Raw genomic sequence first — 26,244 nt, 5'->3', positions numbered from 1 at the left:
ATAAAGGTCTTGGACAGGAAGGAAAATATGTAAAGATGACATGGCAGTGTGCATGACATGTCTTGTTAAAGACTTACTGGGCCCTTGTGTTCTCCTCTGTAGAATCAACTCCAAAGTTTAATTTTTGCCATTTTATTTTCCTGCCTTACTTGAAGGCATGCAGGGAACCACATGCAGTGAAAAATGGTCAGGCAGATTTGGGTGCATGAAAGAAGCAGCTCTGTCTTGGTGAAGTTGTCCAAACCTATGACTGGCAAGGCTGAGAGTAGCCTCCAAAGATGTAAAAAACCCCTGAGAATATATCAAGTGATTAAGATTTATTTTGCTGAAGAAAAATGTTTTGGTCTATTAAACAGTTATTTTAAGTCTGAAAAAGCAAACCTTAGAAACAAGCAAGAGTGAGGTATGGAAGGACTTTTGCTAAGGATCAATTATGAATGCTTTTTGTTTTGCAACAAGGACAAGATGCTGATTCTGCAGCTTAAGACTTGGGCTGTGATTTTAGTGCTCTGAGTCAACTTCATGCTTTGTGACTCTGATTTGGGCCGAGATCCATAAAGGAGCTTAGGTACTTAAAACATGATTTCACTGGGATTTGCTCCCCTAAGCTGCAGAATGCAATCTCTGGAATTTGACAAACTCCTTTATACACCCATGTTTCAACAACATCCTGCTTTATGCCCAGAACAGCTTTTGCCCCCAAGGATGGCACAGCTGCTGCTCTGCCTGCCCCGGCCTGCCCAGAGTTCAGCCAGGTGCGATGGACACAGGGTGGCAGGCAGGGATGAGGGCAACAGGGACACGGGCAAAGGTGTGGGACACAGGGACACGGGCAGGGGTCCGGCACCCAGGGGCACGGGCAGGGGGCTGGGATCCAGGGACACGGGCAGGGATGAGGGCAACAGGGACATGGGCAGGGGTCCGGGATCCAGGGACATGGGCAGGGGTTTGGGATCCAGGGACACGGGCAGGGGGCTGGGATCCAGGGACACGGGCAGGGGTTTGGGATCCAGGGACACGGGCAGGGGGCTGGGATCCAGGGACACGGGCAGGGGTTTGGGATCCAGGGACATGGGCAGGGGTCCGGCACCCAGGCCAGCAGCAGCTGCCCCGGCGTGCACGGCTGTGGTGCTGCGGGTGTCACGCAGCCCTGTCCGCACTGTCACCAGCCCTGTCACCAGCCCTGTCCCAGCTGGGGCTGAGGCCGCCTCCGAGCGCTGCCGCAGGACGGGCCGCGGGCGGGCCCGGGGTAAAACCAGCCCGACCAGACACGGCGCTTTCACCGTGCACCCGCACAGCCGCGGGCGGACACCGGCCCCGGGAGGCGCAGAGCCGTGGCGGGGACACCGCGATTCCCTCACACGGGAGTTACAACCGAGAGCGCTACGCGTTCCCCGGGGCCCCCGGCCTCAGCTCCGGCCTCGGCCTCAGCTCCAGCTCCGGCCTCGGCCTCGGCCTCAGCTCCAGCTCCAGCTCCAGCTCCAGCTCCAGCTCCAGCTCCAGCTCCAGCTCCAGTCCCCGCCGCCCCCGCGCCGGGACCCGCAGGCCGCTCCTCCCCGTCTGGCGCGGCACGGAGGGAATCCCACGGCGGAGGGCGGGGACGGGGCCGGGCCGGGCTCGGCCGGGGCGGGGCGGCCGCAGGAGGCCGCGTCGCTGCTATAAAAGCGGAAGCGGAGGCAAGAGCTCATCTGCCTTGCCCGGTTCATCCCGCCTCGCCTGCTCATCCCGCGGACATGGCGCTGTCTGGCGACCCCCATTTCAAGAAGCTGGTGGAGTGGCACAAGGCCAACTCCTCCAAGCTCGTCCTGCGGCAGCTCTTCGAGGCCGACAAGGATCGCTTCCAGAAGTTCAGGTGAGGCCGGGCGGCCCCACGGCTGAGCGGGGCAGCGGCCGCGGGCCCTGGGGCTGCCGCGCCCGGGCGGTGCCGCGTACGAGGCCCGGAGAGCCGGGGCCGGGAGGGGCGCGGCGCGGCCGGGCCTGGCGGGCAGGGCTGGCGTGGCCCCGCTCCGCTCGCTCCCCCCGCGCAGCCCCGGCGGGGAGCGGATGGCGCTCGGCCCGCGGTGCCGTGCCCGCCACGGCGGGCGGTGCGAGGCCGATGGCGGCCCGGGCACATGAGCCGGGGGGGGCCGGGCCGGGGGCGGGGGAGCCGCTCGCAGCGCCCGGGGGGCGGCCGCGCCGCCTGCCCTTGACTCATCCTTGCAGCAGGGTACGTGCCGGGCAGCACAGCGCCCGCTGCGCTCGCACAGCCGCACTGTGGGGCGGCACTCGCAGCCTCCTGCACGCCGTGCTTAGTCACGATAAGCTCCGCGATACAATCGCGAGGGACCGCGCATCCCCTGAGCCCCCTGTGCCCGTACGAGCCCGCCCTGAGGCGGCAGCGGGGGCCGTGAGGGGGTTTAGCCCTCCCTCGCCTCTCGCCATCGCTGCTACAGAAAATGCCTTGCAGCGTAGGGGAGGAAGTAACAAGTGGAGGCATGGTGATAGCGTTCAGAGCCTTCATCTTGTAAAATGGGACGCGGATTTTCTGTTTGCTGGAGGCCGTGCTGAGAGGGCATGTGTGTGGTTACGTTGTTGTACTATAGCAGCAGTCGGAAAAGTCTGATATTATGTGATGCATCCCAGATTTGAGTTTTAAAGTGAGCCTGAGTTACAGAGATAAACCGACCTTACATTCTAGAGTGTTGTGATAAGACTTGTTGCGTGCATCAAGCTTTTCATTGCTGTCCTGAATAGTGGGATTTTTCCCCCGCTTTGAGCTCATTAGAAAATTCTTATGTTGTAATTGAAGATGGTATATGAAGTCCTGCATATATATATGTGAGATAAAATATAATTTGAATCGATGAGAAAATTATGCTGAATTTTTTGAGTACAGACTTCACCTGGCCCTTTTAATAGGGGCCATTTCTTATTTTTAAGAAATTGATCAGTAATATCTTATTAAATCTGCTAGATCCTCACTAATAGACTTAGCTCCCATTGCAAGTTTTCCTTATCTCCAGTATTTTTTGGTGAGATGGTCTTTACTGCGGTTATTTATTTCAAATAGCTCCTCTAATTCATGCCCTTTTGTGCTGCCCATAAGTAAACAGTTGCAGAGTCTTAAGTTTGCTTCATCTATCTTAATCCTTTCTTTTAATTATTTCAGTCCTGTTTCCTGCAAAGCCATCTCGTTCTAGTCCAGGAGAACTTCCTCATAGCAAAGTACAATTGCAGAGCTGATAGCTTCACTGGTGCTCTTGCCAGTGCTGGCTGCTCTGAGCCAGATCAGCAGGAGGATGGTAGCTAATATCTGTGGGAAATTGTTGTCTGGAGGTTTGGCCACGTGGTCCTGTGTCATTTGCAACCTCCCTCATGTGAAATTAAGGTTTATGAATATCTTTTAGTTCTGGTAGATGTTATTGTAAAATCATTGACTTCCTTCATTTAAAAGGAAAAGAGAAACCTACCCAGGTGAAAGTGCTTCCTGATACTGGTTCTGGAGGAATTTCAGACTGGTGTTAATAGCTTTTAATCTGAGTATTTTATATCTGGGCACAAGTGTCTATTTAATATTATTGGAAGAACCTTACACTCGCTGATTGCATCCTATCAAGTATATACACAAAACATCCTTACTTCCTTTTGACGTTTTTTTCCTAGTTCACAATTTGTATGTCCTGCTTGCCTGATAAGGAGTGTAGCCACACCTGTAAGAGATCTTTGCCACCCAAGGTGGTGAGGTAAGGCCTGATAGGAACAGGACTTCTTATCAACATGAGTTGTTCAGTGGAAACTGCTGGTTTTGAAAGGGTTAGAAGAGATATGATGCAGCCATCACATACTCAGCAGGTAAGGGATGTCCGGGTGTGACAGAGGTACCCCTGATGCAGACAGAAAGTGTTAGAATGACACTCCTGCAGCTTGGCTTGTCCACTGTCAAGGATAAGAGTAAATGGAATGTGAGTGTACCTGGGTAATGTGGTGGGAGATGCAATCATTGGGACGCTGCAGGCTAAGGCTGCATCAGCTGGAGGTGCCTGTGGCCTACGTGACAAGGCTCTTGTCCCCCTGAGCAGCACTGCCAGAGCTGCTGCATTGCAGAGTGGGTGCTTGGGAGAGCACAGCTCAGCTGCAGGGCCTGGGGCCTCTGCTCAAACAGAGGGTGGATGGATCCCTTGCTATAAGGGCTTACACAGGATTACATTGGACACTCTGTGCTCCACCTTGTGTGTGGCAAGTTAAATCTGGTGGCCATTCCTTGATTTGGCTTTGCCTGGAAAGTCTTGGGTAGCACATTTCTGCAGTTTCTTCAAGTGGGCAGTGGCTTGAAGAGCCAGCCATCCAGCCATAATTTCATGAGAGAGTTTGTCTTCTAGGTCTAGTGAGATTGATTTTCGTTCATATATGTAAAGTAATGAATTGTAGGTGGGAGACATTTCAAGTAAACATGAAATCCTTTTCTTTGTGGAGTAGAGCACTGGGAGAGGCTATCAGCTGCAGTTTAATGTAGAAGGAGAATTCCAAGAGTTCTACTTCTCTGAAGTGAAACTGAAGAAGTGTTAGTGTGCTGATGGTCTTGCTGTACCATTAGTGAAATGTCTTCAAGTCTGAGATGTCTTTAAATAAATTGCATTAAATATCAAAGACTTGTTCTCTTTTCCTTCCATGCTGTATCTCAGTAACAGTTGTGGCAGGTGAGCCCAACCAGTCCTTCCAGTAGCTAGCCATATTCCAGGGATCCTGGTGCTGGGGGTCAGGGTGTCAGGATTGATGTTGGCTTCCTGAGCAGAAGGGTGGTTATACTGCTTTTCCTATTAAAGAAACATGGTTCTGAGACTGTGCTTGAAGACACCTTCCTTTCCTCATTCATGCTTATACTTTAGGGCCATAAGAAGGATGTTACTGTTAATGAGCAGTTAATGAAGTTAACAGTAAGTGAAACCACTGAAATGTTAAGGCCTTGCTGGTTATTACTGTTATTGTGAGTTCAGCTCCATTCTTCCTTTGAAGAATCTTGCCTGCTCTGTCATGTTACGTGTGAAGAGCAATTATGCTGTGGTGTGTCCCTGTGAAGTCTCTGGCACATGTGGTGGCTAAAATAACAGAGCATGTTTCTGTGCTCAGGTATTGAGAAAGAAGCAGGGGAGACAATGAACAGGGCAGAAACACAGAATTTAGATGGCTGCAATTTCCTGTGGGGTGTGTGTGGAGCAACAGGGAGAGGACGATGTGCTTTTATCAAAGGCTAACTTACAGAATTCAGCTCTTCAGTTAGAGTAATTTATAGATTTGGTTGGAAATTATTGCTAAGAAGAAATTGGTAAAACAATATGGTAAAGGATTAGAGGAACTACGGAACCTGTCACACAGATACAAGGATAGTAAATACAAATGGGCTCACTTGGCTTCTGCTGGGCTCCCATTGCTGTGTTTCCTCTCAGATGTGAACCTACAAGTGCCTCTATTCTGATGGGTTAGGCTGCAGCTTGCAGGTAATTTGTAAAATAATGTGGAGCCCTCCACTGAATCAATGAGGATAGTGAGACTAAACCATGCACAAATGGGATTTAATTCTGCATAGTAGTTGGCAATGTTTCTGTTCATGATGTTGTATAAATTTTTCAATTAGACTTGTTTAAGACTCTGTATGAAAGAATGACAGGACCTTTAGGAAGACAGTTTAATTTTCTAGCAGCAGAACAATGTGAAAAGCTCTTTACTGATAATACATTAGGAAAAAGCTGATTATTGCTAGAGAATGCTAGTGGAAACAATATGTGATTGTCCAACTATGCATCAAATACACTTAATTGTGTTTGGGTTTTCACAAGCAGAAGGTGGACACTAATTCAGATTGTGGAAAAACATGGTTTTCAAAAAACCAGCAGTCATTTTATGAAACTTTTTGGGCAAATTGGTCACTCTTCTTTACTGACTTAGTCTTATTAGGATTCCCATTATTTTTGTAATCTATACAGTTACCACTGTCTCCCTTAAAACAGTCACCCCTCAGGAATGTGCAATTAAACAACCTGTTGATTTTTGGCAGCTTGACCCTGAATACTGACCATGGGGATATCTTGCTGGACTACTCCAAGAACCTTGTTACAGAAGAAGTGATGAAAATGCTGATGGAACTGGTAACTACTTAAAATCTTGCATTAATAAACAAAATAACTTTTACCTGCAACTCACTATTCTAGCATTGTTTATAAACATTAGCTAACATATAAGTTAAAGGCATCAGTTTACAAGTCTTGGCAGGATTCAAATTCTTGCATTGTCATCTAGCCCCGAGTTACAAAGCCATTTTTCAATGCATATTTGCATAAAAATGTGCTTCGAAAAGGAAAGTATTTTTTTTACCTAGAATCTAGTGGGTCTTTTAATCTACCATAATTTTTGTTTCCCTGTCTTGTGTTAAATGTTCATACTCTTTAATGCAGCTGAATCTTTGTAATGCATGTTGGCTTCCACTATTTTAAGAGGAATCTATATTTACCTTTCTCAGGCAAAGTCAAGGGGTGTGGAAAGTGCCAGGGAGCGCATGTTTAGTGGAGAGAAGATCAACTTCACTGAGGTAAGGCTATTTCTGTCTGTGGTTCTTTCCACTTCAGTTGTGCTTATTATGGATGTTTATGCAAAGCCTGAAAAAACTTACTTTAAATTCTTCATTGAAATCCTCAGTGATTGTAATTTTTGCTGCACTACTTCAAGAGAAAATTTTACAGTTCTTACTAAAAATACCTCCTTCCTTCAGTACATCTTATTTTAGAGATTTTGGTGGTATTTTTTCTTCTCTTTCCTATTTTGTGGAGAGGAAGATGAGTTAGACCTTGCAAAGGACAGGGAGCAGAGTATTGCATTACATGATTTTTGCCTGGTGTTACTGTTCATAAAGCTTAGTAAACTGCCTAAAGGGTGTGAAGGGAGGATTGTGTAAGACCTCATCTCTTGTGATGCTGCTTGTGTTTTGGTGCAGTTAACAGTTGAGAATATAAACATGGGAAATTAGCCATGTATTTCAGTGAGAGGATGAGTACATTCCTCCTTTTGTAAATCTGAAGGTTCTAGTTATGACTAAATCTTTACTAAAACATATAGAAAGCCAACGGTACTTTTTCTGATGTTAAAAATGGGATGAAAACTGGGAACTCCACAGTACAGTAGGTTTAATTAGCCTGCATTAAAAATTAAGGCTACTAAGTATGTTTGAGACAAATTCAGAGAAACCAGTATTTCCTTTGAGTTGGCTGTTGACTGGTTTAGCTATTGCACAAGCTATTTGCCTAAAGTAACTCAGCAGTTGGACATTGTATTGTTTGTGAATGATTCATGTTTGTGAAAAGGCACAGACAGAAAGAAATACAGTTTCAGTGGAGAAGTGGTTCCTGTTCCTTCTGCATTATTGCCTTCATTTCACAGATGTAGCTACTGAAAAAAAGCAGGGAAAGAGGGTGAGGAGTCTTAAATCTGTCTGGAGGTTGTTTTGTCTCATACTGCCTTTCACCAGCCTTATGGAACACAAATTATTACGGAGTTAGCCTATCTCTGACTGTATTATAGAGTTGTTCTTCATTGTGTATTGAGAGCAGGTGTAGCAGTTATAGTGTCAGAAGGGTACAATTTGCACAGAAAGCACCTAAACACAATATCAAACTCTGTGTTTGGTTTCTGCTGCTAACTTCCTCTTTTCCTGCTGTCTTGATACCACTTTGTGTATCTTGTAAGTCTAGAAACACCTCTTCATATCAGGCTATTCCTCAGTTACTTCCTTCCATTTCAGAAGGTGACTTAGATGGGGTTTGTGTAATTTTTGTATGTATAGAATATCAAATCAGGTTGGTTTGGCTCTGGCATAGGAGCATGTGGCCAATGTGAAGCTGTCAGGTGTCAAACAGCATGAATAAACCTAAAGCAGTAAGACAGGAGGGAGCTTCTTGATGGCAAGAACTGACTCGTCCACTGCTCTTGATCTGCTGTAGAACATTCTTTGGATTTTTGTCTGAAGTATTCCAGACTTGTCTGTGTTTGCTGCAGGCATTGGCTGCATGGTGTGTGCTTATGTGGCAGTTCCTTATAGTGCACCCATGTGTGTCACTGCCAGGTGTTTGTCCCAGATGAGTTAAAACTTGGAGCTGGATATGGTGCAAAGAGCATTACAGGATAACTCATCTGAGCATTCATCCTGGGGACAGGCTGTGTGGCCTGCATGGTGTTTAGGGAATACTTCTGCTTAACCATAGGGATCAGGTGAAGCATTCCTCCTCTTGAGCAGACAAAGCATCCTTCAAGCCTGATAGTGAGCAGTACTTAGCAAATACCATTCCATGGCTGAGTGCTGCAAAAAATTTTCTCTGTTCACCCCAAATTTGAGTGGGTATACTTTAATTAGCAAGTGAAAGAGGGCTTTTTGTATTCCAAGTCAGTAACCACAAACTCAATGATTTTTGAATTAGCATTTGGTATTTAAATAATAACTTGGCAGTTCATATTGTCTGTGTTGTTTTTGTCTCACAGTGCCTGTCATTGTGGAACAATGAGGTAGAGCAGACTAATTTTTTAATTTGTTCATTAGTATTGACTAATTCCTTCATTCTGGATTAAAACTGTTAAGCTCTTAAAACCACAGGGCAGATTTTGGTGCTTTGACTTATGTGCAGCTGTGGAGAAGTAACATAAATCCTGTGTGCTAAGAGATTTTTTTCTTATAGCACAACCACTACATATATTTGGTGTGCAAGTGTTCAGGCAGTATTTAATTGTGAGCAGTGGTTAGAGGGATGTGGCTATTGTATTCTTTGTTGTCAAATGTTTAAATTATTTCTCTTCCTATATTAAATGGAGTACTCAGGATAATTGAGAAGATGTCTGGGAAAATAACTTCAGCTGCTTGTTGTAATTGATTTTTTTAGTATTGTCATCAATAAGAAACAATTTCATTCTTGAATACCTAAAGCATGCCAAAATAAAGATAGCTGGGTCATGAATATTGCTGGATTCTGAACTTTTAAAGGGGTTTTGAGCCTTTTCTCCCAAGTGAACTCTTACTTTGCATACTGTGCTGTTGTAAGCCCCCTCACTGAGTTGGTGAAGTAGAGAGTGATTGAGGTGGCCACTGCTGTGAGTATGCACACACACTGAAAATGCTGCTCTACTAATCCCAGTTAATCTAAAGGATTTTTAAATCTTGATGACTATACTGCCTTCTGGATGAGGATCTGAGGCCCTGGGGTGGAACTTGGGAAGATCCTCATCTTGATTTTCCCCTTGTTTCAGAACCGAGCTGTGCTTCACATTGCCCTGAGAAATCGCTCCAACGTGCCAATCCTCGTGGATGGGAAGGATGTTGTTCCAGAAGTCAACAAAGTGTTGGACAAAATGAAACACTTCTGTCAGGTATAGTACCACCACAGCTTATTTTTTATGTATTTGTTTTATACCCAGCCAGGTTCTTACATGTGGATTGTAGGCTGGTTCACTTGAATTGTGTCCTTCTTTAAGGTTTGCAATAGTTCTGGCTCAAGCATGGAGTTGGAGCTGATTTTATTGATTTCTCTCACTGTTTCCAGTTGGGTTTTTCTTTAATGGGCTCCCTAGTTTTTGTTCCTTCAGCAGTAATCTTGTGTGTACTTTGGAAGTCCTGTAAATCATTAAGTACCATTCAAATATTACTTTATTTCTTGCTAATTTTTCAACTAATTGGCTGCACCAGGTAGAAACTGCCTCTTAACATTTGTGCAAGATCAGGAGGGAGGTAGAAGTTGCCAGCTCAATTGCAATTTGATTATGCTCTACTTAAATAGTTCCTTAAGGATCTCCTGGTTTTAGGTCAAAATACTTTGATTCTATTCTGTTTGCAGAGTATCCACCTGGGTAGTTTTAATGCATTTTAAACGAGGCTGTGAGGACCTGACCTGCTTGGTTGCTGTTGTGAGTCTTAGCCAGGTGGCAGAGCCCTGTTTCACTGCAAATTCTTACATCTAACCCATGCAGAATGGGCTTGCATTCTGTTCTTAATAATAAATGCCAAAACCACAATAACTGACACCAGCTGGTGTGGATTTGGTACTTTCTTCATATGCTCTGAGACTTGAATGGCCATGGAAATTCTGTGGTGTCTAATCAGCTAGAAATTCTACAGTGCCAAGGTTTTGGTAGTGCAAAACAAGGGTTTTCACTGGTGCCATCCTCTTGTTTGCTCTATGGTTTCAATGATCAGAACCTGTGAATATCACTTTCATGTGGCTGTATCTTCTCTGCAAAATAAAAACAATGTCAAGCAGTTTCTTTAAAAATATTAACAAAAATGCTGGTTTCAGTTGACTTAGCAGATGGAATTTTAGGACTGTGGCAATATCATCTATGGGTACAGGAAAGCTGTTACTAAAAATGGATTTTCTGTTTGGAAAAATGAGAAGTTTAAGCATTTGTAGTGAAGGAGAGCAAATATCAGCATAACTAAATGCTATGTAGAAAAAATGCTTTAGAATTGGAGATTGTACTTGGAAGTATTCATGATACCAGAAAGATTGTTTTTGTGATTGGAGCAGATTGAATGCATAGGTGGTAGATAGTGGACAAAATTCAATGTAGAGTTTTGAATGCACAGGTGGTGGATGATGGACAAAATTCAGTGTAGAGTTTCAGTTAATGATTGAAATTTTGTTTTGTTTCAGTGATGCTTAAAGATTAGGAATAGAGCAGGAACTTAGACCATGTGCTGTTAAGGTGCAGCCCAGAAATAAATCCTAATGCAAAGCATACTTGCAAGAGAAAAGCTTTTAGAGTGGTTTGCCAATACATCTCTTATCTCTGTGGCTTTATTCATACTGTCTTCAGCTTAGTTAGTGAAGCTCTTTCTGATTAAAGACACTTAAAGAACAGCTTCAGGTTCAAGTATTTGTTGCACATAGTTTAATGCCCAAGATTTTATCATTTTTGGGTAGGTGTCTCTTGCCTTAGCAAACACTGTAAATGCTACAGCAGTTCACACAGTAGGGAGAGAGCTTTAAATTCTTTAAGTGTTTGATGTTGCAGTGTTTTTGCTTCTATCTCAGACATAACACGATGTCTAGCTAAGAAGGTGGCTCTGAGTGTAAGCCTTAATGTCTGGAGGCTTGAAAGCTGTCTTTGGCAACTTTCTACAACAGTACCTGAAAACAAAGCCTGTTTCCTGCTCCTGGGTTAGCATCAGTAGCTTCAGTGCAAGTATAAAATGGTCATTGTGTGTTTTATGGTTTTTTTTTTGCCACAGAGGGTGCGCAGTGGGGAATGGAAAGGCTACACTGGCAAGGCCATCACTGATGTGGTCAATATTGGCATTGGTGGCTCTGACTTGGTAAGCCCTGACTTCTCTACACCCTGCCCATCTCTGTGTGCATGCTTCCAGTGAGGATAAAATCTAATTGTGGCTTCTGTGCAGGGCCCTCTGATGGTAACTGAAGCCCTGAAACCATACTCCAAGGGAGGCCCTCGTGTCTGGTTTGTATCCAACATTGATGGTACTCATATAGCCAAAACCCTGGCTGAACTCAAACCAGACACCACCCTCTTCATCATTGCATCAAAGGTATGTCTGAGACAAGCTCTGCCTTGGCCTGCTCTGCTGTGAAGAGTTCAGTCAGAGAGGGCTGTCCACAGGAATATCCAGACCAGGGGCTTCCATTGTGGATTATTTCTAAGCAGGCCTGTTGTGATTTTTTTCTGAACTTGTAGTTGTGTTGCTGCTGAAATACTGGGGGATCTGTAAGTCAAATGCTGATAATTACTTAACCTAAATAAGAGATAGGAACAATTTCATGTTGTCTGGGGTTTATTTCTCAGTCAATGCAAGTTTTGGCTTTATTCACAGAAGTTTATTTTCCTGCACGTCTCTGTAGGTGGAATGTAGGATCCAATGTAGTTATTTCTTTGGAATTCTGGATATTATTTCATTCCTAAAGGACTTTTGATCCTTTATGTACAGTGGACTTGTTAAATGTTCTGGGTTTTTTTTGCATTAATGAATTGCATGTTCTTTAAGAATCTCCATTTTATAGGGTAGTCACAACACCTTCACCAGAATAACTTAAATGCTGAGTTCCTTGAGCACTATAAAAGCTAAGCTGCTTTACTTAAAGAGGTAAAGATAGTCTGCTGCTGCTTCATAAGGTGACACCTATTTCTGACTGCAGACTGAATAGCTGCCTTTAAGTCTTGCCTTGCTAAGAACTTACTCTGTAAGCAATAATTGCAGCAGCCCTCTCCCTCTGAGGAATGCTTGTCAGGGCAGAGGAAGGAGGTGGGGACAAACTCCATGGTTACATAACTACTTGGGTTGCCTTCGTTTGTCAAGCACAGTAGAACCTTTCTGCTGTTGGTGAACGTGTGTGCAGTGCTGGTCGTGCTCTGCAGTGCTCATTAGCTTATCTTGGCTCTGCTGCAGCTGAGCAACAGCTTATGGAGCAATAAGGAAACTGCACACAGTAATACTGATGGTCACTTGCAATAATGAGTCCAGGGATCACGGTTCAAAGGCTTAGAAAACTGCCAGATTGAAAGAGTAACACTTGAGTTTGTTTGCCAGACTGTAGTTAGCTAATTGGGTATGTTTGGAAGAGGATGAATGACATTTTTTTCTTTCCATAACAGGCTTATGTTTCATAATGAAGTATTTCTGGAGATGGATGAGAGTAGGATGAGTCTAGTGTTCACCCATAAAGCTAAATTTTGATGGCTGAGTAAATCAGAATGGCTGTAGATACTTGCAAAGCTGCATGACTGAACTTCTGTGCACACTTTGTAAAGCAGGAAAATGTTTTCCTCTAATCAGCAAAAGGAAAATTATGATGAGAGTCTTGGCAGAAATGAGTGCTCTTCCATGAAAAAGTAGGAATGGAAGAACAATAGGACAGTCCATCTGGGTTATCCTGTTTAGATGTTCAATTAGTTTGTTTTTAGTTGAACAGTAAAACTTTGGTCTTTTACTAAAAATACTAAAGTAGAGAATTTTAGTCTCAAGGTTTTGCAAAACGGTTTGGGGAATGGGAAGGCAGGAGATGAGGAATAATTATTCCAACTTCAGATACATACTAGTTTAAAACTAGATGGGTAAATCTAGCAATATTAGTGTTCACTGGATTAATAAGCTTTTTTTTTTCTGTAATCTGGCAGCAGCTGTGTGTTATGAACATCTAGAATCACTCTGCTCTAGTTATCTGACATGTGATGCTGTAGTAACCTGAAGTTGTTTCCATGTTAAGAGTACTGTTTTACTTATTTGCTTGTTTTCCACTGTGCAGACCTTCACCACACAGGAAACCATCACCAATGCAGAAACAGCCAAAGAGTGGTTCCTGCGTGCTGCTAATGATGTAAGTCTCAGATGTGCAGCCTTAGTAACAGAATGCAGCAGTTTTTGTTGTGCAATTTCTTCCTGCTCATTCTGTGTGCCTTGGAGCAGAGCCAGCAACAGCCCAAACAAGCTTAGCAAATGATGTACTTAGATCATTTCAGGGCTTTGGTAATGACAGGCTGTTTTGTCCAATCAAAGTGATAACCCACTAGTTTTCATTATAAATGGTTCTCATGCATTGTTCCTCCAAATCTTGCCTGTTAAGTAATAGAGTGTAGTGTTTGCTTAGAGCTAACCAATAATTTGGTAGAACTACTAGTAATGAAAAAACAAGGGTAGTGTTTTTTCATTACTAGTAGTAATGAAATTATTGAAATTATTGCTAAGTCTTTAAAAGCTAGAAGTGAAGCTATGGTTGGAACAATACACTGACATTTCTGTGGCAGATGGCTGTGCTATGAATAGAAACCTTGTGTTTGGCTCATTCTCTCCTATTTTGAACTCTTAAAGGAAAAAAGCAGATAGTGCCTGTTCAGGTGATTAAGATGGTCAGTGACCTGTTCCAGTCTGGGTAGCTGTACTTAGTTTGAAAGCTGGGCTTTGAAATTCCCCCTTACACTACTGTTCAGACAACTCATCTTTGTCAGAACACCTTCTAAAAGCCTCTGGAGCTTGGTATTTATCAGTAATTCCAGTTGTCTTGGTTTTTTGCCCTGGCTGGAAGGGTGGTGGGTGTCCATGGAGCTCCATCTGCTCCAGAGCTGTGGTGGTGGTGTCCAGGCTGGGAACACTGAAGGAGAGGCTGTGCCCCTCTCTGGAGGGCTTGATGGGAATATCCCAGAGGGTTCTCTTTGGGTGTGCTCCCAAATCCCACACTGAATGTGAATAAGATGATTTCAAATTAATAACAACTGATCATAGTCAACAACATTTTGCTTAAATGGTAGCAGATCAGCTTTATAACCAGAAATTAAAATAGTTAATATTCTAGATCTAACTATTTTTTTATTTTTATTTCAGCCTTCAGCTGTGGCCAAGCATTTTGTTGCCTTGTCTACCAATGCTGTAAGTATAGTCAATCTAGTTAATTTTTCCTATGTACCTTTAAGGCAGCCTTACCTTAAAATCTAGCAAGGAAGCCTATCCTTTAAGATACTTGAGTACCAAATTTTAGCATTCCTCCTGAATGGAAGCTTTTTTTCCTACTCAGAGTAACTGAAATACTTCTAGAGTATTGATGTACTAAGACTGGACTTAGATTATAGATGTGTGCTCTTCTGCTAAAGCTTTAAATCTGAAATCAAGAGCTCTTGTGCCTGGAATGACTTGTTATTTATGAGTGTTACCTCTAATTGCCTAAGTTGTGTATGAATGCAGTTATATAAGCAAATGTTATTCAAACTCTAGGTAAGAGCTGAAATAGTGCAGGCAATTTGAAAAGTGCTTATGATGAGCACACTGTGTGGTGCTTCATGCAAAAGTTTAAAGTAGAGAGACTGTCAGTAACTAGAAAAGCACTGAAGTCATTGGCAGGGTGTCAGGGACTGATGTTATGGTTCTGGTAAATGTAAACTGAGTATCAGTCCAGCTTTAACTGTATGGCCACTTAGATTCATCAGGAAATGAATGTATGGCATTGATTTTTTAATTGTGAGTAGTGATAGTTATTTCTGGGAATGAAAATGTAATTTTTGTGATGGATGCAATGCATTTTTTAAAATAGATGTAGTTGTAGGATTGTTTACTTAATAGATATCAAACTTGTATTTGCTTGCTTGGTGTAAAGCTTTTCATGATTGTTGGTTTAACTGATGGTGTTTTTTCATGTTTATTTTAGCCTAAAGTTAAAGACTTCGGAATTGACCCAGAGAACATGTTTGAGTTTTGGGATGTAAGTAAATGTCTGATATTATGTGGTAGATGTTAACTGTTAGCTTTTTCTGAAGCAAGTAAGATGATTTGAACTAGCTGTCTTGAAACTGCAAATGCAGTTTTAAAACAGCAACTCCTAAATTGTAGGAGTTGTATGCAGTGCACTGAAAACCCTTGACTAAAGGAAAATAGAGAACTCTTGCTCAGTCTGTTAAAATCTTCCAGTCAAAGGTCTGAAGAGGAGCCCTCCATGTTCTTGGCTCAATCAGCTGCTGAGTAACAGGAGATAGTCTTGACTTACTGCTCTATGCAAGTAGTTATTATAAGCTGTGACATTTGCCTCTTGGTGTCTATGCTATATAACCTAGGCCTGGTAAAGGTCAGGCATCAGAAATGGGAGCCTGATCAGAGATTTTGTAGCAGATGCATATTTTAAGTACACTGCCCTTAGTTTTGGTTCTTATACTTAATTAGAAACAGGTTGGTATGTCTCATTGACTAATTGCCTGACAAATAAGCTGCTGTTCAGAAGTTGTTTGGAATGTTACCTTTCCCAAGTGTCAGAATTTTGCTGAAGCAGGCTTCCCCTGTAGAGGAGTGATATTATGAAAGCAGTTATACAAGCTACAAATAATGGATTTGGAAGTTAACTGGAATCAAGCTATTTACTTAAGAGATGTTATAAAAATTGGACAAGTAGGATAACTTCAGACTCAGAAAAGGCATTCATTAGGGTGCACTGTAAAGTGCAGGTTCCCTTGACTATGCCAAGTATCCATAGTGCACTATAACAAGAAGGATAATTGATTTTGCTGGGAACATTCTAAACACACACTGCTGTTTTCTAATAGTTTGAATGTAAAATCCTTGCACTTCTCCAACTCAGCCATGTCTTGTTTGCAGTGGGTTGGTGGTCGCTACTCCCTGTGGTCTGCCATTGGTCTCTCCATTGCCCTGCATATTGGTAGGTGTTCCTGGGATGTCACCGTGCCAAGAATTGCTCTGTTTGCTTCAGGAATGTAACTGTGGAGTGCATTAACAGCAGTGGATTGTGAATCAGATTTGGGGCTAATAGTATTTACCTGCCTGCTCTGAGTGCTTGGATGTGGGTGCTAAAAAACAATCTGGAATGTAATGGAAATGTTGGTATTTTAGTACTGCAAATACAGTTTTGGAAATTACCCCATACTTGGGGACAAATAGTCAAATTGCATTGCTTTAATCACAAAGCCAAAAGTGCCTTTTTGTGTAAAGCTGTGGCAGTGTTGAAAATCAGACCTTGCATGTGACACTGCTAAACTTGAAGCAGGATATTTAGTATCTTTTAGTATACACACACTAACACCAAATCCTGTCTCTGGTTCTGCATATGAGCTCTGCTTAGCATTGTTAACTATGTTCTTATACTATTAATTCCTTTTGTTTCCAGTGCTTTGTCTAGGCTATAGAGCCTGATGATTACTTTTGTTCCCTCATCACTGTTTTCAGATGTTTAAAGTCTGAAACTGTAATGTCATTTATTTTTCTAGGCAAAAACTAGAATTCCCTTAGACTGGGATTAGGAGAATAGCATTTGGTTTGGTATTTTTTGGAATTATATGAATAGGAGTTTTCATGTGTAGAAAAACCTATTATAAGAGCAAAATAAACAAGTCAGGCACTTAGTGTTTCATCTGCAATAAGCTGTTCACTGCTGCTGTCAGACAGATTTGGTGCTGACTGCTGACATGCCAGCCTATCTCCACTTCTTCCTCTTAGACCCCTCAACTCCCACAGCTGGCCTCTGACTGTAGGTAGAGCTGCTACTTTGAGTCCAAACACTTCACCTCCCAATTGCTGTGTAGGAGTCAGGATTTCTGTTTTTTCAAGACTAGCCTTAGTGAAACTATTAATTTGGGAAAGTGAGTGGAGGTTTAAATACCCTAACTACAAAGCAAAGAAAGCTCAGGTGAATTGTTGGTGAGAACAGGGAAGGGAGGGGTAGCCTTTTTCTTTGAGAATATCTTATTAGAGCTGTTCTCCTCACACCAGTGCAGAAATCCCTGCTGTGCTTGCCTTGCCCTGTTTTTTTGGTAGATGTGTCTCCCACTGGCTGTGATTAAGTATTCAAACTTGCTAAAAACTGTGGCCTCAAAGTAGGCTCTGTATTAAAGGCCTCTGTTTTCCTTCTGGTTGCTCATTCTGTCTGAATGGAGATTTTAGGCAAAGGTTTTTGAGTTATGTTTCATGAAGTTGGACTTGCTCTGGGATTTAAGCATAAGTGAATGTCTGGCTTATGGGATGCAATATCAGGAGAAGTCTGAGTGCACCTTTAAACTTGATTAGTAGTTGGGAGTCTGGCTGCATACAAGGAATCAAACCTGTTTCACTGTTGTCTCTATAGGAAAAATCAAGTTTGAGTTGTAATAGTAAATACAAACTGTCTTCTTTCCATTGTTAGGTTTTGACAACTTTGAGAATCTGCTTGCAGGAGCCCACTGGATGGTGAGTGTGGGATGCCCATTTCAGATTTGTTCCTGTTAGTAAGGAAATGGAAGGCATGTTGATTTCTAAAGTGCAGCTCCCCACATCCTCAATGATGATAAAAGGACAGTTTATGGGGAGCTTGCACAGGACCAACACAACAATAAAACCAACGTAGGAGTTGGGAGGGATGGCAGTTGCTTTGTCAGAAGTGTAACTGTGCTTTGTGTGGTGCAGGACAATCACTTCCACACTGCCCCCCTGGAGAAGAACGTGCCGGTTCTGCTGGCCATGCTGGGGGTGTGGTACATCAACTGCTACGGCTGCGAGACGCACGCCCTGCTGCCCTATGACCAGTACATGCACCGCTTCGCTGCCTACTTCCAGCAGGTAGGGCTGGCCTCAGCCTGCAGCCAGTGCAGGGAGCATTCTGCCCTGGTTCAGCATCCTCTGTGTGTGTGGCAGATAAAACTGCAGTCCCTCAGTGCGTGCCTTCAATTGCCTTGAAAGGCTGGTGCCAAGATCAATACAGCTTATTTCCTCACCTAGACCTTTTCCTCATATGTCTGTTATCTTGATGCCCATAAATGAGTCAGCTGTATCCTTCATGCTTAGAAAATTTCTATAAACAAGCACTATTTATTGCAGTTGAAGTATATATGGAAACTGATACTGAGTCATCCTGCCCTTCCCTTCTCTAGGGTGACATGGAGTCTAATGGCAAATACATCACCAAGAAAGGCTCTCGTGTGGACTACAGCACTGGCCCTATTGTGTGGGGAGAGCCTGGCACCAATGGGCAGCATGCTTTCTACCAGCTCATTCACCAAGGTGAGCAAACTGTTAAATACCTTCTTCTGGAATTAGTCTGAATGGCTGCTGAGTCTGCACTTGTTTAGAGGTTGGACTCCTATCTAAGCTGGCATCACATTGCTATGGGGTTTTAATTAGCAGCTTGTGGAGGCTACAAGATGCAGGTTTTAACTACAGTAAGGAGGACAAACAAAGCTGAAACTCCTGAGCTGTATTGTTACTTCCCCCTGCTGCAAATAATAATGCTCTTCTATAAAGCTTGTAAAAAGGACTGAGTCTTCCAGCAACTCTGGAAATGGGGTGAGAAGTGAAGGTTTTCTAAGACTTACCTGAAGCAGAGTTATTTACCTGGCTTTTCTTGCAGGAACTCGCATGATTCCCTGTGACTTCCTGATCCCAGTGCAGACCCAGCACCCCATCAGAAATGGCTTGCATCACAAGGTGAGTTCTTTGTCAGGGCACCCCATTTCTTGTGTCTCAAGGCACTGAAGCTTACTTGATATTGCAGTATGTGATATTTCTAACTGTCCCTTTGAAACTATACACAAAAGCTCTGTCAACAGTCACAACAGATTCAAAATTACCTAGATTATAATTGCAAGTTACATAGAATATGTAATGCAGTGGTATGTTTATTCTTGAAGTGATTGCAGTGACAGTGGTGTTTACTGTGGGCCTACTGAAGCTGGAAAGAGTTGAGCAATTAAGTGTTTAAAATTCCTTGAAGAATTTTAAGAAATGTAGTTCTTGTAGAGTAGGAAGAAGCAAATTCTCAGACCTGATGTGGCACCATCTCTGAGGAAGCTTTCAAGAATTCAATTCTAGAACAAAATTTGGAGAATGTAATGGTTAATGGCTGGGGTGATGGCTTTCCATACAGATGTTCATAACCTGTCCAGTTTTTAGTTTATCATCTAACTAAGGATTTTCAATGAACTAAAATTGTTCTTAACTTCTGAGGGTGGAAACATGTTCTGGTTAACTATTTCCTGCATACTTCACAAAAAGCATCTTTAGTCACTGAATTTCACTCTTGTTGAGATTTGAGATTACAAGTGCTATTAGCATTGTGTAATAGTAATATTTTGTCAAGTAAGACCAAATACAGGTGAAAATTCTAAGTATGACTTCACAAAAGAACAGGAAAAAAAGGTTTCATTTGACTGTAAAAGGCTTATTGTGTCTTCAGGTAGGATAAAACCAAAATAAATTTGCAGGCTAGCATTAGATTGGGAGCAATTAGTTAGAACCTTGCACTGCATTGGTAGGGATTGGTGTATGGTAAGCTGTGGGGATTTCCTGCATACAGATGAGTAAATACATCTTAGCTGGGTTACCTTTGACTAATCCTTGCACCTGGCTTTCCATGAGATGGTGTAGAATGAGGTAAAGTCATAGATTATACTGGGTGAAAGGGCTGTGTGAAGTCCAGGCCCCTCTGGTGCCTTTGGGACACTTGCTGCCAGCTTGAGCAGAAGCAGGATTTTGCAGAACTGTCCTGGTTGTCTTTGGATACATGGACTTTAGTGCATGTGTTAATAGTAACTAAGTCCCCTGGCACTCTGAGGTAAGAAGCAATAGCTAAAACGGATACATATTTTACTGCCAGTATTAAAATTGATACATACTTTACTGCCACAGTGCTAAAACAGATTTGTAAGTCTAGACTAGGTCTTGGTATGGGCTCAAGCACCAGGTGCCAGTATTGCAGCTATGCCAACAGTACCTTGTGTTTGTTTGTACCTGCTAGATCCTTTTGGCCAACTTCCTGGCTCAGACGGAGGCGCTGATGAAGGGGAAGACGCCTGAGGAGGCGCGCAAGGAGCTGCAGGCGGCCGGGCTGAGCGGGGACGCGCTGGAGAAGCTCCTGCCCCACAAGGTGCCTGGGGGCTGTGCTGGGGGTGACAGGGCAGCTGGGATGGGGTGGCACTGATGGCACCTTGGCAGGGCACTGGGGGCAGGCTGGGAGCAGCACTGTGGCTCTGAGGCCTTGGAGGTGTTCCAGGGAGCATGGGCTATCTCAGCACTGCCCAGTGACTCTTGGGTTACTTCTTGTAGCCCACAGTGGCCAGCAATGGTGCTTGGATCTTGGGGACTCTAGTTGGTCACAGTGACCCCGAGATAAGTTAGAAAGCCTCTTTTCCCAGCCTGGTGCTTGAAGAAGCAGTCAAGGCTCTTCATTTCTTGGTCTCAAGGTTGTTTATTGTTCCTTATCTATAAAATTCTTTCTCCTGCCCTGCTGAGGTCTGCTCAGCAAGACAGTCCAGGGCACTCCTGCCTGGCCCCTGGGTGGTGTTACCTTTTTATACTGAAAACTACATGTACAGTATTTACAATAACTTCCCAATCCCTATCACCTGTGTTAGACAGTGAGCTTCTACTCTAAACCAATCTGTAAGTGCCACCATCACAGCAGGAGATGGAGGCCAAGAAGAAGAAGGAGAAAGGCTGGACACACTCAGTTCCCTCCATCTTGCCTCCTGAACCCCCATTCTAAAAACCCAAAAAAATCTATTTTTCACCCTGTGATAATTCACTATCATTCTACTTAAACTGTTGTGGCTTGTAATTCTTCATATAAGGTTGGTAATTGTTTTTTCCAAGGGCTAAATCAAAAGCACAGGGGTCTGTGCCAAGGTCTTTGAGCCCCCTGACAGGGTCTTGAGTCCTCCAGGGCAGCCAGAGGAACTTCCTGGATTCCCTCACTTGGAGACACATTTTCCATTGTGTTCGTAAAAAGAAAAAAAGTGGGAATTGTACCATTTTATGGTTGAAGGCCTTTAAAGCTTTCAGAACTTTGTATTTGCTACTAATGCAAATAGTGCAGTGTGCACTCTAATGAAGACAAAACCTGCAAGTTTCTGATGTACTTTTTATAACATACTGGGTGACAATGTATTTCTTGTTTTGAAAGGTCTTTGAGGGAAATCGACCAACCAATTCCATCATGTTTACAAAACTCAACCCCTTCACCCTGGGAGCCATCATTGGTAAGTAAATACATTTCTCATCTGTGAATTCTAATGAAGACTTTGTGATCGAGTTTATTGATAAATCTCTTTCTGCTTTATAGCCATGTATGAACACAAGATATTTGTTCAAGGAGTTGTCTGGGACATTAACAGTTATGACCAGTGGGGGTAAGTTTTCTTTGTGTCTTGTATACTTCTTGACAGATTCTTGAATCTATCATGAGTTAGAGAAAAGACAATCAAAAGGGTTTTATACTTGGAACACATGATTTTGGGATAGTTACAAATGACTACAGATTTTCTGGAGATAGGTTACCATGCTATAATGCATAATGACTTGTAGATAACAATTTTGGCTAAGGACCTCTGTTGAATTTAGAAAAATACTATGAATGTAAAAAAGATGCAGTAGTGAGGAAAACAGTCAAGCAGGCTGAACACATGCTCTGAAAATTAGGAAGGAAAATGTTTTCTCTGTAACATGAAAAAAAGAATTATTTACCTCTAGATTAGTAGGCAGTTTGAGTGGCATCTGATGAGCAATAGATTGATTACCTCTTAATTTTCCTGTGCTGGAGAAGACAGCATTTCTGGCAGAGGTGTGTGTATGCAGCAGCCCTTGGTTTCATGCAGGCTGCATCTGTGACTGAGGGCTGTGCTGGAGCTCCATGTGTGCAGCAGCAGCTCGGGGGAATCTGTCACTGTGTCACTGAAAAATGTAGTCAGGAGTTAATCATGTTCTTTCATCTGTAGTAATATTAACTGTAAACATACTGTATGGCTTAGGTAGAGGCATTGGGAAATAAGATTGTTCAGGTGCAGCCTGCCTTGGCTGTGAGGGTTGTTCTGAAGAGCACATTTGCTCCACAGGTGTAGAATATCAGTTTACACTAAGCTGCCTTAGTCTTTGTGTGCATGCTTTGGTGCTGTGCTACCACAGCTTGTTCTATAACCAGATACTGTAGCAGAAGCTGAAAATGGCAGACTGTGTCTAGTACAAGCTGATGTCTGCTATAAACTCTGAGATCAAGAGTGTGGTAGGAGTAAGTACAGCTTTTACTGCTACACATGAAGTTCCAGAATGGCATCCAAAACTGAGAGGTGGGGATGCTGCAGAACCAGCCTTGTTCCTTGCAGTTATTGGAATATCCTGGGTTTTTAGGGGGGCTGTAACTCCTGGGTAGGTGTTGGGGATGCTTCCAGGCTGTAGTTCAGCTGGTCTTTGTTTGGGTGACACAAATCAGTGCTCTGAGCACTGTCCTGTTCAACAGTGAACAGGAGCCAGCTGAGTGCAGTCTGCACTGGGCCAGGCTGCATAACACAAGTGAATACTGAGGTGAAAAGACTCTGCTTGACTCTGGAAATAAAATGTTCACTTAGACATCCTGTAATTTGAGCTGTCTGCTCAGCTGAGGAACAGTGAGAACTCCAGTTTTTAATGAATGAGACTGAGTTGAATACTTCAACAGTAATTTTTGAGGGGTAAAACATCACAGTGTTCACTGGGAAGTTATTTTTTATTGGCTTCTATTTTTAATATCAATGACTTATAGTAAATACTGTCAGTTTTTAGCACTAACATTGCTTTTTCTTTCTTTTCCTGCTTTTATAAATGCAGAGTTGAGCTTGGAAAACAACTTGCCAAGAAAATTGAGCCTGAACTGGAGTCAGATGCTCCAGTGACATCTCATGATAGCTCAACAAATGGGCTCATCAATTTCATCAAAAAACACAGAGCTTGAAATGAAATACTTGGAGGACATCGACAATCTCACCACCAAGTACCCAAATCTGTTGTAGATGTGCTTTTTTTAGCCACTTTTAACAAAAATAGCACTTTACAGATGTAGCTCTCTTCACTTGTTGCAGTTAATCTTGTTGCGTCAAGTGTTACAAATGAAACTAGTTTTGTGAAACCCTGAGATTGTAGAGTTGCTTTCTATTTCTGTGGCTGTTAATCTGTAAAGTGCAGCTGGTATATTCCTCAGTTCTTATCCCTCAACTTCCTTAAAGACGGTCACCTACTGATACTAGAAAATAAATGGTATGGTGGATGAGTAAAACTTCTTCACTCTATTTTTGAAGTGCAGCCCTAGTAACATTTGCCTCACTCACTGTGTAAGGTCCTCTGAAGCCAAGTAAGCAGACTTCTTTTCGGACTGGTTCTACTGTAAGCTGGAAACTAGAATGTGTTTAAAGAATCAGACCTACAGCTGTAGGTTGTTCAGTTACATTTCATCCCTTTTGAGCAAGATACAGACTTTTTTTTTTCCCCCAGTGCTACTGTGAAAATGCAAGTTTACTGATGTTTGGTAAAAGATGTCCTGTTTTGTCTGTAAGCTATGTGGACAGCTGTCCAAAAAGGAAGAAGGTTCCTGAAGAGACAGTGGTATCTTAACTTTTCCAAACAGTTTTCCAGAGTTTGTGAAGCAAAAGCTTGGGATCACTTGGAGAAGAAATATTTTTGGTATCCTCCAGGGGCAATTTCTCACTGTTTAATCAGCATCACTGTCTGACAACAATGAAAGAAATAGAGAAACCTGATGTCAATATGTTGTTTATCCTCTTTTGTTCTCTTCTACTGTTAACCTCCTTGCTAGCAAACTGGCATGCTCTGGCTATTGTTCTGTAACACCTTTAATAAAGGTAAGACACAAGCATTAAAAGGTCACTTTGGTTCTCATGCCCCCAATGGTGCCTGCACTGTGAGCTGGAACCCCTCAGTGCCCATCTTTGCCGTGTGGCTTCACGGGTAGGGCTGGGTGCTGCGGGCTCAGCCTGCCTGCTCTGGCACCTCCGCGGTGCTTCACCCGCTGCTTGTTTCCATATGAAAAGAGAACCCTAGAGGGAAGCAGCCTGTTCTCAGCGGGGCTTTAACCCTCTCCTCCCGCCGTGCTCAGGTGCACACTCCGCTCTCTCCGCTCGCTCCCTGCGCGCCCGGCCCGGACCCGCCGCGCTCCCTGAGGGATCATGGCCGCGCGCAGGGCGCCCCCTGCCGGCGCCGCCCTCAGCGCTCAGCCCGCCCGCACCGCCGCCATGAGGGAAAGGCGGGTGGGCACTGCGGGACCGAGCCCGCGCTGTCCGCACCGCCACCCCCGGGCTCCGCAGCCATGAGGGAAAGGCGGGTGGGCACCGTGCGGGACGGAGCCCGCCGCTGCCCGCACCGCCACCTCTGGCCACCATGAGGGAAAGGCGTGTGGGCACTATGCGGGACCGGCACCCCCGGGCTCTGCCGCCGTGAGGGAACGGCGGCCGGCCACCGTGCGGGATGGAGCCCGCCGCTTCCCGCACCGCCACCCCCGGCTCCGACGCCGTGAGGGAAAGGCGTGCGGGACCGAGCCCGCCGCTGCCCGCTCCGCTGCCATGAGGGAAAGGCAGGAGGGCACCGTGCGGCCGCTGCCCGCACCGCCACCTCCGGGCTCACACTGCGCCCGGGGCTGCGGGCAAACACAGCAGGAAAGCCGTAAAGAGGCTTTAAAAAGGGCTGCTTTTCCCTGCACTGCTTGAGGAGGCCACAAGTAACGTGCAAAGGAGAGTCTGTGGCTGCGATTTGAAGAGGAGACGGTGTAAAACCCTCATAGGGTTCAGGAACCTGCTGTCAGCGACAGGAACTTTTTGTGGCCTCTGGGTCTTTGCCTTTCCCTTGCAGGGACTCTGCACTGTTTCCTGACCTGTGCCCTGACACGCAGCCACTTCGTGACTCACTTTCCTGAGCTCCACTGAACTGCTTTCAATCCTTCCGTTTAATATCAGGCCACCACATTCCTGAAAGAATAAAAGTGATTTCTGCATAAATTGTGCTCTGGTAATGAGACATTCCAGCACATTCAAGCACATCTGGGATAATTGTAATGAGCATGGCTGAGGTCTGATAAAGCTGTGTTGTCATTTACAAGAGAGAATGAAAGGTAATGATGTGCCTGAAGTAAGCAGAAGGTTGTTGTACCCCTAAAATGGCACACAATCCCTAATCCTCAACCCCCTCCATTGCCTACAAGACCTGCTCCTCGTGAAAGCCTCTGAGGAAACACTGTGTGCAGATGCTTCAGTCAATGTAAGTTAAGTTGATGATATATTTTACACTTGCAATGCTAATTTGGCTGTCTAATAGTAACAGCATCTCAATGTCAAAATTAATCTATGAATGTATTTTTGGAGTTCTTGAGAAAGTAATTACTGTATTCATGGGAAAAATCTAACACTTAAAGAAAATTATGCTAAATTCATATTGTATTCCCACTGGACATGTACTTAATATAGATTGTGTGGGTTTGAGTTTAACAGAGGAATATGTTTGTATAGCAGTTGATATAAAAAGACTGCCTCAAAAGAGCTATGCCTGTGAAGGCCTCTTCAAGCCCTTCTGTTTAAAGAGGATTTGGCAGGAATAATCAATGAGTGATCCCTTTTGGCCAAACCAGATCAGTGATCTGATCTGATCTGCTGGCACTGTTCTAATTTCCAAATTATCCTGTGCCACATGTGGAGTTCCTGCAGATATCATGAGGTTAGGCTGAAACCTTGAAGGAGGATAAGATCAATAAAACTGTATTTATCTTATAAATATAGTTCCCAAACTATACCAAGAACTTCAGTTGAACCTGTTGCTGCTATGGAGTAATAAAAAGATTTACAGATCTGCAGTGCTCAGCTCGTGAGCCTGTATGGAAGAAAAGAAGATAGCTTTGCCTCATTTGTTCTTTACCTATTTCAGGCATAGTGTTTATGTTTAGATGTTCTTAAAATTATCCTGCTTTGGCAATTCCTGCTTTGTTTGTTTTGTTTTGTTTGGCTTCCAGAGAGAAA

General features: G+C 43.7%; 1 protein-coding gene across 1 annotated transcript; it reads left to right on the top strand.

The window, feature by feature from the left end:
- The first annotated feature begins 1,637 nt into the window (after window positions 1–1,637).
- On the top strand, window positions 1,638–24,104 carry GPI (glucose-6-phosphate isomerase). The gene is made up of 18 exons (XM_058033909.1): window positions 1,638–1,852; window positions 6,032–6,122; window positions 6,494–6,562; window positions 9,262–9,381; window positions 11,240–11,323; window positions 11,408–11,554; window positions 13,266–13,337; window positions 14,339–14,383; window positions 15,156–15,209; window positions 16,094–16,154; window positions 17,631–17,674; window positions 17,891–18,043; window positions 18,355–18,484; window positions 18,831–18,907; window positions 20,217–20,345; window positions 21,381–21,456; window positions 21,540–21,606; window positions 23,057–24,104. Exons 1-18 carry the CDS (start codon window positions 1,734–1,736, stop codon window positions 23,178–23,180), a joined length of 1,662 nt encoding a protein of 553 aa, XP_057889892.1. The 5' UTR covers window positions 1,638–1,733; the 3' UTR covers window positions 23,181–24,104.
- Window positions 24,105–26,244: the final 2,140 nt, after the last annotated feature.

Source organism: Melospiza georgiana, chromosome 14 (assembly GCF_028018845.1).
Source record: "Melospiza georgiana isolate bMelGeo1 chromosome 14, bMelGeo1.pri, whole genome shotgun sequence".
In the NCBI taxonomy this organism is placed as follows: Eukaryota; Metazoa; Chordata; class Aves; order Passeriformes; family Passerellidae; genus Melospiza; species Melospiza georgiana.
Note: the sequence above shows the minus strand (reverse complement) of the source record. Positions and strands in the feature narration are given on the sequence as shown.